Consider the following 13,035-nt stretch of genomic DNA (forward strand, 5'->3'; position numbering starts at 1 on the left):
GCAATTAAGCGTCATAAGACCTTTCTAAACTATCAAATGCAGTGGGGTGAAATGTAACGATTTCACAGTGCGGTTTACTTTACCTGGTATATCTTTAAAAAAATGATTTTTACTTAAAATCAACCACCGACCCTGATTCTAGAAGGAATCCTCTTTCAAAATAACTTTTACTTGTGAATTTCGGCTAAGGTATTTGTAAGAAAAAAAACGTCTTAAAAAAAGACGAAAAAAATTGTTTCATCTATCTCTTCCATAAGTAAGTTACTTTAACAAAGAAATCTGCGAGAGTTGATGATTGATGAGATGATTCTATGTAGGCGTGATATTCTAGAAGCAAATACACTAAAACTTTATAAACATATTTATTTTTCTTTCTATTCTTGCTTTTTATTACTTGTGCTGGTTTTTAACTAATCATACTTGCAATTTATTTTTAACTTCGTGGGCCATACAAAATTTCATGCAATTGGGACAGGATCTCCATTACTATCAGTATTACCATAAAACACGCCCGATATGTTTGTTCCATTATTATTTTGCCCCATTATAACAACTTCGTTACGTGAGCAAAGAAGGTAATTAAATCCCACGGGATTATATGCACATTTTCTTGAAGTATATTTATCGTTTGTAATGCTTTTGGTAAAGAATTTATGAGAGAACGTATGACTGCAATTCACTAAAAATCAAATGTTTACCTAAGCCCCAAATGCTGAAACTAAAGAAGTTACTTGCGGTGGTAACGATAATGTCGATGCAAAATGGCTGAATTGGACCTCCATTATTTAAATAAAAATCTTGGCTGCCAACTGGATTTAAATATCCCAGAAGCATTTTATTTGTGTGGTAAGCTTCCACGAAATCCGCATCTGTAGAACTGAGTCTGTCGGCATCATCAACCTTTATTGGATATTCAAAGAGAGGGGCAGCCACATCCAATCCTGTTCAAAATTCAGAAAATTTCCAAAATTTCATTTACCATGCAAACTTACCGGATATTCTCCCTACTTTAATTCCCCCCGTAAGATTAAAAATAGTTTTTCCAATAAATCCAGATACATGAGCTCCCAAAGAGTGCCCAACTAAATGAACATCACTGAAATTAAAATTTTCGCTCGTTTGAAGATCGAATAACCATTTTCCGACTAATTCTCCCACGTTTTTGGTTGCGTTAGCTGAACCGATATAGTTTTGATCCGCTGGGTTAGGCCAATTAACAGCCAAAGTATTGGTGATTCCAATTTGATGGTAGGCATTTGCCATATTTTTTACCCATGGGAAATATCCTGAAATAGAATTAGTTTGCAAGACTCTGTGATTCAGATTCATTCTACATACCGGATTCTGTATATCCATGAATGATAAAAACAATTGATGTACCAAAATCCAGGGTCATTGTGTTGGATCCAGATATTAAGTCTGATAAGACGAAAAATGTATTTGTGCCATTAGGTAAATACTGTATTATTGATATATCGTCTGTAGAAAGATCTGTGCGAAATTTGAATTGGGCTGCAATTAGGTTGATGTTTTCTGTAGCCGCATTGAAAAGATTTGCAAGGAACTGGGTTTGCGACGGAAGTGTGATGCTGACGGTGAAAGCTGAAGGAAAAATGTTGGTAAAATGCTAAATTTATTCAGAAATCCTTAGGGACAATAACAGTGACATAGATGTATCTTAAGGAAATCAAGATGACCAAATATAGTAGTAAACTGTTCTGCTAATACGATGCTGTAAGAAAAGATTCTGAAGGTTTTCCAGCAATTGATAATGAGAAAATCGTAACTACCTGTTTCGGAAGTTTTCTATAATTTTAAAAAGCTTTGAAAGAATTGTAGAAACGTTAGTAAGCCGAGGTAGTTGTGACGGTAATGTGCACTCAGTAGTAACTGAGTACGCCAGCAGATTTCCTCTTAAAAAATTGCCAGATCAGTAATATAATAATTTTGAAAAATTGAAATTTTTAAACAACCATTTGATTCAATTTAATTTTTGCACACAAATTTATAAATGTATCTTAAATGGTTTTAGAAACACAAAATAAAAATCAATTTCCGGTGGCCATCTTTGAAGGACTGTAGCGCTCTTAGTAAGCCTTTGTGGACACATTTTTATTTGAATTTTCTTGCTTAAAATGAAACTTCCAATGCATGATTTACATGTGACGGTTTAACTATGACTCACCCTGTATACAACACTTTTTTTTACAAATTTTAAACAATAAAAATCTTAATTAAGACTTGTAAAAACGAAAGTAATTATCGTTTTAAGACATTATTCAACAAGAGGAACAATTTGTGAAACTTCAAAACGATAGTTTCATTCTAAAGAATTTACATCTCTTTGCTCCAATTAATATTAAAAATTGAGACTTACCAAAGTGTAGAAGAGTGACTACAGTCAAAGCGTTTAAGGAAACTGTTCTGCCTTTCATGGTAAGTTAATATTTTAAAAAATTTCTATGAAATGAGTTGATATAAACGTCTGTAATAATATTTATATTATTTTCTAGAGCTAAAAACAATAATTTTTTATCAGTTTATCGATTTGTTAACATAGCATTTAAAACGCAGCTTACACGTTTTTATTGAAAAAATTGTTAAACAAGCACCTAAATTGACAAGTTAATTCGTATTTTTGGTAGGATTTTACTTGATAATATTTTCCTAGTAAGTACCAACAGCTATAGTTATTAAACAAGCAAAAAACACAAACTTATAAATTTATGTATAAATAAGAAATTTCAGGGTGTTAGATTATTTGGTTTTGAAATTCTCATTATTACATTATCACACCATATACAGGGAGACAACAGAAAGTGAGTAAGCTCTATCACTTTGTTGCTATTCATATATAAATTTGCTTTCGGGCCTTTTATACAAGACAACTTTACAAACTTTCCTGGACGCTGCATTTTTGGAAATGTTTGTATTCAGCAAATTATTTTAATTACGATACGGTCAGTTTGGAAATTTTTAATGAAAATAAGTTTTTCATTTAATTTAAGAATTATTTGATTTTAGGTTGTTATGTTAATTTTTTAACGAAATTTCTGGAGTTAAAATGTATATAAATAATTAGGTTTTACATGAGTCAACAAGAAAAAAATCATGTTTAGATTTTTCTCTCAAGGAGAACCAAAAATGGCGATTTATGAAAATGTCTGTTTCGTTATTAAGAATACTTAATTTCTCTAAAAAGTTTTCAATTTGTTCCCATCGTTGGTCAGTAAAATGATCTGCTGATCCGAAAAATGTTAAAAAATACAGAAGTTTCCATTAAAAAATAAAAAATTGCGGTCACTTTCAGTAAAACCGATAGAAGAATTATGGAGAAAAATTCATAATGTTTTATATAAGTTGTCCAAATTCCAAATTTTTACGTTAAATAGCAAAAAATCTTCAAGATGGACTATGTTCTGTTGTCACCCGGTATATATATAAATACTGGGCACATATATTCATTATCTGTTTTGTTGCATATATACACATTAATTACTACTGACAATACGACCAAAGAAAACTTCCATATCTACATAATTGATGTAATTCGGATGCATTATTATTAACTGTAGATGTTAATGACTCATTCTCTGACAGGTTTTTTTAAAATTTTGCAATATGTAAATAAGCCACTTTCAGATTTCAGAAAGAATAAATATCCGGGAAAGCTAAAATCAGCAATTATTTCAATGTTAAATATCTGGAAAACTATTTACTGAACAAAAATTAATAACTGTTCTTTGAAAACATTTCTTTCCATTTATCAGATTACATGGAAACATACTAACTAATTAAAAATAAATTTAACAATTTGGCGATTGTCAAAAATGCAATTTCATGACTTTTTTGGGGCTGCATACTGCAATAAAAAAAACCGTATTTCTTTTTTATTTTTGCGTCCTAAGAGATACAAATGATGAACTGTGATTAGCGATTAATTTTATTTCATTATATTCAAGAGATTGTATTTTGGATGAGTAAACAGATTTTTCTTTATGTAGTTAATATCTGTAGGTGTATGATAAATGATTTTAAGTTATGAAAAGCTTTAATTATTACATGGAAGATTTTGTTTGTATCAGATAAAAATTTTTAGACGTAACGAAAACAAATTCTGGGAATTAGAAAATTGTCTCGACACTTTTGGTTGATTAACCAAATGATCTGTTAAATATTATTAATTTAAACATAATTTCAATAACAATATGTTTATTATTCAGGCTTGCAATGCAATTATTTGCAGAATTATTTTTATTTAACACTTCCCCTTCTTGTCCTTTTATTAAACACTTTCATTTACAGCTGTTAATTTTTAAAAAATTAGGATTCGTCGTGATAATCTTTTGGCATACCGTGTACAATTTGAAAGATTGTTACAATGTGTCCCCTTTATAAACTCAAATATCATAACTCTTTAATTTCTACAAAATCAATAAAGTGTTTTGTATTATAACGCCAAAAAGAATTGTAGGGACACATTTTCTCTAAAAACACAAAATAATCGAGTATACATGTTCTAATCATTTGTGTGTCAACACTTATTAATTCACTATAAGTGGTTTAAAGTATCTTGTTTCACTTAAAAAAACACATACTACGGAGCAAGGATTTGGAAGTCATATTTCTTTGAATAATCTGGAATGCTCGAAAATATTATTAGTGTTAAATATTTGAGGATCTGAAAGCCTAATTTTCCGTTGTTTTTAATGGACGCTTCTGGAGTCCATCAAATATATATTTTAAACATCTGGAAGAGATTTTTTAAACATCGAAGCATTTATGAAAATTTCATGGACTTTAAGTAAGATAATCTTGGTTTCTAGAAATTCTTATTTCATGAAACTTTTAAGGGAAAACCGAGGTTACTCAGTTTTGCTTTTAAGAGAGAAGTCTTCATTGTAAACTGAATTTTCTGGGAATGCGCCGGATTTATTGCTAATTGTATTTAATGACTAGATTATTCTTCCAACGAATAGAAATAGAGTCAAGCGAACATTGAATAGAGAATTTAAAGGGACTTAGGTACGTCTAAATAAACATTTTCTCTTGGGTATGAATAATCAAAGGCAGAAATCACCACACATTGCTGTTTATCCAGATAATGTGGGACGCTTATAAATCCCAGATTTGCATATTAAAACAGTTCCTTCCCAGATTTCTCCTTCATGTAAATTTTTGCATTCGGACGTAACAATGCTTGATCAGCATAATTTTAGATGCATAAGAAGAGTATCAATAAGAAGGTCCGACGAGGAAATCAGTAGCATCCGTATAAAATGTTCCCCCAAAATTTGTCCCATTGTTATTTTCACCCATAATAACTGCTTTATTGTTCGAGTTCGCTTGAAGCAAATAAGAAACATCTGTGGCGTAAGTTCTGGATACATATTTAGTAGTCTCTATACTCTCGCTGAAGAATACACATGAAAGAGAGTGGCTACATATCACTGAAAGAAAATGGAAATAAAACTAAAATATGACTTAAGTTTTTATATAGAAAGGCTTTGATGATTCGGATTCAGTCACAATTAGCTTTCTGAGTAAACAGTTTCTGCAAGAGACATTGTCTCTGAATAGGGCCTCCAAGATTAACATAAAAATACTGTTTTCCAAGAAGTCCGGGGGAACCAAAAATCCCCTTTTCCGTGTGGTACGCCTTTACTTCAATAACGTCATACTGGGTAAACTGCCCTCTTGAAAATGGATTATTTCCGAATTGTATGCCAGCTGGAACTAACTCTGTAAGGAAATTCTGAGTAATTTAAGTAAGGTTTCTAGACAGTTTGTATATACTTAACTATTCTATTCGGTTAACGCTTCCCTAGTAGAATTTGATAGTTATCTATCTATATCTGACTCATGTACCTATCAGTTATTTTGCCCAGTTTTTTCCCACCTGAAAAATTAATCACTTTTTGTCCAATGAAGTTGGCGATATGCGCTCCAAGTGAATGACACACTGTATGGATATCAGGTAATGCTGTTAGGTTAGCCATTAAAAGACTTGTGAACAATAACTCTCTCACCAATTCTCCAATATTCTTCGTGGCACCTGCAGCAGCCAGATACCCGGTTCTGGCTATTCTAGGCCAACTTATAGCCAGAGTATTCTTTATTACTCCATCATGGTATTTTTTTGTTATGTTCTGGTTAGGTTCTGGACCAACTCACCATTAGTTGTTGATTTAATAGTAAAGGACTTTTCTCTAATACGAAACATTTACCAGAACCTGTTTAACAGTGAGTAAGAATCACGATTTTTAACTTCAATTGATGTCAAGAGACTCAGTATTTCCTGGTTGTGAAAGATTGAAGCTGTATCTAGTTTCATTAAACATACTGGATGACTGTGATTTCATCAGAAGTGATGTTTGTCCAAAATTTGAGTTGATTTATGCCATTTTCTATGTTATTTATGTTGATTCCCAGTAATTAGCAATAATAGTTCTTGCATCGACGTTAACCGCTGCGGATGTCCCTAAGGATAAACATTCAGTATCTCATAAAATAACCTATTTTATTACTCAATATTTAGTATATTTATGCACTCATAGTTCAGTTTTCCATAGTGTGACTATTTGCTTTACTTGAGGTGTAGAATATGAATAATATATGAATAAATCCATGATTATGAGGAATATTCAGTGTGAAATAATGCCACGAAAAAGTTAATAGGAAGTGAAGAAAAAATGGAGAATCTCACCTAACTGTAGACTAGCGATTAAGGCCAAAATGGTAAGTAAGGTGTTTCTGCCCTCATAGTGACGAATTTATCAAAGACTGCGGTTTAAGGAATTTTATAGGCATATACAGCTTAAGTGAAACTCCCATAGGTCGAAAGTCTATAATTCGGATATTTATATAACTCGAATTAATTCATAGACCCTTGTCCCTTCAATGTACTTTCCACGTTATTTCTTATCTATAACTCAAACTTCCATAAGTCGAAAGTTTCTATAATACAAAATAAATTACATGCACAACAACCCAAAAACGTTCATGATTCGAATTTTCACGAATAACATCGAAAAGGGTAGCGAAAGGGTTTGGCTCTTCGGGCAATCCCTCTTCAGAAATATTAACGGCGTGCGAACATAACTTATGTTCGGTGAGCTCATAACTACCAATTTTCAGTATTTTCATTTTATTTTTATGATTTGAAATAGCGCTTTCATGAAAATTTAAGTGCCTTACAATTGAACAAAAGCTCGAAAATTTTAAAGCGTAGATAGTAAAATGAAAAACAAGTTAATTACAGATAATATGAAATTCCGGCGAGTACCTTATCAACAATTATAAAAAATAGTATTTCTATGGTGGAATTTGGCGAAAGTGTTAATCTTAATAAATTCAAACGTAATAAGCCACAAAAAACTGTGAATACAGCTGTTCCAAGTAGTTTCTGTCTGTCACGCAACAGAACTTACCAGTTTCAATATGCAAGAAGCTTAGGTGATGGAAAAATCAAAGCAAGCAGTGGATGGCTTGACCAATTTAAAAAAAGGTATGTAGCATAGATAATTACCCATTTACATTACATAGATATCTAATTTTCTAATGTTTTTCTTATTTGAATCAAGTTATGGGATACTTCAGAAGAAAGAGAGTGCAGCTGTGAACAAAAATAGTGTTGAAACTTGAAAGTCAACCATTTTGCGGTCTAAAGCAATTTTTATCGCATTAGACTGCAAAAAATATTTTCAACACTGATAAAACCGTACTTTTTTTCAAATGCTTATCGGAGAAAACACTAGCTATAAAAAATGATAAATGCTATAGTGGAAAATTCAGTGATGAAAGAGTAACTTGTTTACTAGCAGTAAACATGGACGGCAGTGAAAAATTAAAAATTGTGTTGAAAAAGAAACAAAACCAAGATGTTTCAAAGGAGTGAAATGGTTACCAGTGGACTATTATAATAACAAAAAAGCTTGGATGACTGAAGGGATCTTTGAAAAATGGCTTCTGAAAATAGACGGTAAATTTATAAAATAAAAAGGAAAAGTTTTATCTCTAATAGATAATTGTTTTACTCACCCCCAAATTCAAGACAAACCTAAAGTAATTGAACTGAAGGTTTTTCCACCAAACATGATATCAAAACTGCAATTTCTTGATTAGGGCATTATAAAAAACTTTAAGGATCATTATAAACGATGAATCATAATTACATTGTTGGATTGATACGATCGATTCAATTAGGTACAATCTAGAATTGATCTATGTGATTGCGTAAAAGTTGCACAGTCGATGTGGCCGAACGATATTACAGAGAAAACTATCCAGAATTGCTTTAAAAAGGTAAATTTTGGAGAATTCTCAAGTGATGAAGATAATGTGAAGGACGACTTTCCATTGTCAGAATTGTGTCGCAAATTAATTTCTAACGCAGATTTATATATTGAAAATAATATTGAAAGCCTATTCAAAAACTGGATTAATATACGCAATAGATAATGGTTCAGTACAAAATTTTTTAAATGCTGATTAAGATATCATAATAATTCAATTCTGACTGATAGACATTATTGATAGTGTTAATGAAGCTTTTTCTTCAACCGAAGAACAAGAATTTCTATTTGAAGTACATGATGGCATCGAGGAAGTTGAAATGGCTAAACTGTCTCGTCAAGAAGCGCGAAGTGCAATTGAAGTACTAAAAAACTTTTTAATTATGAGTGAACGCAATAATTTCGTTTATTTTTTGCTAAATAATATTAAAAACTTTTTTGAAAGTACTAACAGCAAAATTGTTCGGTAAAGTTCAATTACTGATTATTTAATATAACTCTTGATAATAGTATAGCTTATATAAAGAGGCTGCAGTCATGCACATGTCATGTTCCTTGTGTTCTTTTACTCTTATGTTAATAAAACTTTCATTTAAAATTAAAATTTTATTTTTTCTCTAACTTGAACTTTCTATAACTCGAATGAATGTTGGCGGCCCTTGAAATTCAAGTTACGGAAGTTCAACTGTATTTGTTTCAGCTAAGAATTACAGTGAAAGTCGCGAATAACGACGTCAGTTATAACGGTAAGTCGCACATAGCGACAGAAATTCAAACGAAAATTTGGTTGGATTTGCATTTAGCTCATTGTAAAAAAGTTTGTCTATTACAACGTTCGTAGTAACGACGAAGTCATTTTTACGTTCGTAAAAAAGACATTTTTAGTGGTTTGCTAGCCGAGTATAACGACGCTACGGCATATAGTATAGTAATTGTAGTATGAAGTCGATATTGCGGGCATTCTTTGAAAAGTTTGGTTTCAAGATTTTTTTAAAGAATTCAAAGAGTGACCGATAGTTTTAAAAAAGTATTACCTTTAGCGTCTTTACAGAGAAATCCCAGAAAATTTGTTTTCAATATACATACATATATATTTGACACATCTATGTTATGTATGTATGATTTTTTTGCGATCTGTGTGTAAAGCTGCTAAAATACCGTTTTTTTATAAGTTTCGGTTTCTTTTTGCGACATGTCTAATTGAATGCTAGCAATGTCGATTTTATATTGTAATTACCATGAATACATAAAAAATTAATTTCTTTTAGCCATTTACCAATACTGAGTAATTAAAACTGCGACAAAGAGGTTTGTTGATTTAAGCCATCGAATCTGAATTTATTGTGTCGATATTTTCATTTACGTTTTGTGTCGGTAAATGGCTCAAAGAAATTGATTTTTAGTGTATTTTTTATAAAAGAGTGTTTAGAAAATAGAAATTATCAGGAAAATTCTTAAATTATGAACGAGAACTAAACATATACTATAAATTAGAATTAAAAAAAAATATATATATATATATATACAATATATAAAAGTATATATAACAAAAAAAAAGAAGAATTGTGTTCATTGTATGTATTCAGCGTATTTGCGGTAGTCTAATTTCGATGTGTTTTAAAAAATTACTTTAAAAAAAAGAAAAATTTTACCCATTGAGTAGAAAGTTATAATAATTTCCAGACTTGAAGCAGGTGAAAGGAACAATACCATTGCAAATGAGTCGCATTTATCGCATTCGACTGTTTCTACAATTTGGAAGAACCGAGAAGATATCAAGAATGAAGATATAATAAAAATGCGTATAATGAAAATTTGTTTTGTTGACTTTTACTGTATATGTTTTATAGGCTTAATATTTGCTGAAAGTTGTTTATTTTTAAAATCAGTACAGTGTCGTACATAAAGTAAAGATCATATGCAACTTTTTTGTTTATGAATGCTCATAAATTTAAGTGTTTTTGATTTTGCCTTCAGGTTCTGCTTAAAAAGCGACAAAAAATTACATTCAAATAAAAAAGTTTAAAAATTTACTCTTATTCTTCAAACAGAAAAACTACAAATGAAAAAGTTTCGTAATTTCTTACTTTTTACCAAATTCAAATTTGAAAGTTTCTAGAGAAATATAAAATTAAACTGTTTTTTGCACTACGCCTAAATTTTCAAGCTATTCAAACGAGTCTGCAACTTTATACCATAATGCTATCATATCAAAATAATTGTTTAAACGAATATAAACGGCTTTCATATCTACCGTTCCAACTAAGGCAAATATCATAGTTTTTAAAATAATTTTTCATTATTTCTTTGATATTTTAATTTTTTTGGTGTTTTTAGCTGTGAACGATATTCTTATCTCTCGGAATTTTTTACTCTAGACTATTTAGTAGAAATTTAGGGTTTAGAGTGCGTATGAACGTGCCCAATTAACGTTGTTTTCAAGAAATTGGCAAAACTGTGAATTTCACCCCAAACACAAAAGTTTCGACTTTTTAATGAATTCAAAACTTATCTTCCCATGTACAGTTTTATGATTTTAACATGTTGTCCTTAGCATAGTGCGACATCAATGTAATTTTAATAATGTAAGAATATTTCCTCATGAATAATTCTATCTAATTTCTAAAGTTTTAGTTAAAATGCACCGATTTAAATTCCGTATTAAAATTTCATTAGACTCTTACCAAACTGCAGGAAAGTCAACACAGCGAAAGTGGTTGATAAAACAGTTCTTCCCCTCATTACTATGCGTTTTTTCGAAACTTACTAAGGCCACGAACAAAATTCGAGTTCATATAAGTAGTTACAAGCTCAGCAATTTGAATCTTTTGTGCTATCAGTTTCTTTGCCCACTTCAGTTTTTATTGTGAGTGAATTTACAAGGTGTCTCAAACTCGATGCCTCTGTACCTATTTTATGGAAACGGAAAGTAATTTGAAAAATGTGAACTATGGGTCTTTAATGGAGGTGGATGACCTCCATTTCGACCTAAAAAATTCGTTTTTAAAATGTCGGAGTAGCGAGTTAGGACGTCATAAATGATATTTTTCATAGAAACATACCCAAATTGATCTTATTTTTCCACACAATTTTTGATAAAGAAAGTTTTTCTTATGGGTTATAGTTTAAAAGTTATAAGCAGAAATGTCTTAGGAACTCTCGCAAAAATATGTACAGAAATATCAACTTGGCCTTAATTTATTCTTATATCCAGTTTGTTAGACTCAGATTTCCACGGTTTTAAATTGTCATTAAAACGTGTTAGAATGTATTAGAATAAATTTTGAAGGAGAAAAGTTAAAAATTGATTCTCATGTGGAAAAAATGGACATGTTAATAATTTATGGAGAAGCAATTAAAAATTCTAAAAGAACTGTTAGTTTATACCAAGAAAGATATCCTGAGTGTCAAATTCTAGAACGAAAAATGTTTGCAAGGCTAGAGAGGATGTTAAGAGAAAATGAAAACGCATTTTGTGATTGAAGAGGGCAAGGAATATAACGAAGAGATCGAATAAAAAATAATACAGCTGCAGTATTACAATACTTTAACCAAAATCCATACAATTTAATAAGACAAGCATGAAATATTGATAAGTCAGGTATTCCGAGAATTCTGAAAGGGGACAAATATCACGATTTTAAAATTCGGAATCTGGAAAGTTTGTCAAAACTTCACCTGGATAAACGAGTTAACATTATCATTCAGATAATGGTGAATGGAGAAGAAGTAGACCACGACCTATCCTATTAGATTCTTTGGACGGATCAAAGCCTTTTTGTTAGCAACGTCTTACCAAATAAATGCGGTGAGGATTTTTGAGCCACTGAGAATAGACACTTTGTTAATGAGGTTCAAAACTAAAGTTATTTTGGAATTAGTGTATGATGTAGTATCGTTCGCAAATATCTAATTGGGTCTTACTTTTATGAAGGCATATTAGATAGTAGATATTACTTGAATTTTCTTCAAGAATAACTTTCAGTCCTACCTGAAGATGTTTCTCTATATTTAAGGAGCCTCCTTTGATTTCAATACAATGGTGCTCCATTTCACAAAGCTCGTATTGTGAAGCAATACCTAAATAACACGTTCAAACAAAATTGGATTGGCATCAACGGGCCCCCGCAGTGGTCAGAACAATCCCCCGACTTAACTTCCATGAACTTTTTCTTGTGGGGATTTCTTAAAAATAAAGTTTATAAAAGCTCTTTAAGGAATTTGGAACACTCAAAGACGAAAATAAGAATAGCTTGCAATGTGTTGATGTAAGAAATATTAAGAAAAGCTACTGAGGAGAAAGTTAGACGAAGACTCCAAATGTGCCTTGCAGAAGAGGGAAGTCACATTGAAAATATGTTAAATTAAATATAATATTTGTTTTGTTTCTTTTTTTATTTAGCTTTATTAAAATTAAATTATTACTGTTTGTTTAATTGTTGTTGTAGAATTAAATATTTTTACTATAATTCCTAAGACGTTTCCGCTTATAACTGTTAAACCGTAATACATAAGAAAAACTTTCTTTATCAAAAATTGTGTGGAAAAACAGGATCAATTTGGGTATATTTCTGGGAAAAATATCATTTATGACGTCATAACTCATTACTCCGACATTTTTGAAATTAATTTTTTAGGTCGAAATGAAGGTCATCCAAGCCTATTGAAGACTCATAGTTTACATTTTTTATATTACTTTCCATTTTCATAAAATAGGTACAGGGGTGTCGAGTTTGAGACA

General features: G+C 30.9%; 1 protein-coding gene and 1 long non-coding RNA gene across 2 annotated transcripts; both read right to left on the minus strand.

Annotated features, from left to right (window-relative positions):
- Window positions 1–384: 384 nt before the first annotated feature.
- LOC136417520 (phospholipase A1-like) lies at window positions 385–2,477 on the minus strand. Its single transcript, XM_066403238.1, has 5 exons — window positions 2,378–2,477; window positions 1,339–1,602; window positions 993–1,286; window positions 732–941; window positions 385–679 (listed from the first exon to the last, which is right to left on the minus strand). The coding sequence occupies exons 1-5, from the start codon at window positions 2,433–2,435 to the stop codon at window positions 459–461; spliced, it is 1,047 nt and encodes a 348-aa protein (XP_066259335.1). The 5' UTR covers window positions 2,436–2,477; the 3' UTR covers window positions 385–458.
- Window positions 2,478–5,540: 3,063 nt separating this feature from the next.
- On the minus strand, window positions 5,541–8,251 carry LOC136417421 (uncharacterized). The gene is made up of 3 exons (XR_010752808.1): window positions 8,041–8,251; window positions 5,802–6,481; window positions 5,541–5,742 (listed from the first exon to the last, which is right to left on the minus strand). It is a non-coding gene; the product is annotated as an uncharacterized lncRNA (long non-coding RNA).
- Window positions 8,252–13,035: the final 4,784 nt, after the last annotated feature.

Source organism: Euwallacea similis, chromosome 28, assembly GCF_039881205.1.
Source record: "Euwallacea similis isolate ESF13 chromosome 28, ESF131.1, whole genome shotgun sequence".
NCBI classification, from domain to species: Eukaryota; Metazoa; Arthropoda; class Insecta; order Coleoptera; family Curculionidae; genus Euwallacea; species Euwallacea similis.

What these genes read in the sequence shown, in the direction of transcription:
- LOC136417520 (XM_066403238.1), bottom strand. Translation starts at nt 2,435, where the DNA reads ATGAAAGGCAGAACAGTTTCCTTAAACGCTTTGACTGTAGTCACTCTT. An exon ending in TCATGGATATACAGAATCCG is followed by an intron (nt 1,287 to 1,338) that starts GTATGTAGAATG and finishes ATTCTATTTCAG; the next exon opens with GATATTTCCCATGGGTAAAA. An exon ending in CATTATCGTTACCACCGCAA is followed by an intron (nt 680 to 731) that starts GTAACTTCTTTA and finishes TTTGATTTTTAG; the next exon opens with TGAATTGCAGTCATACGTTC.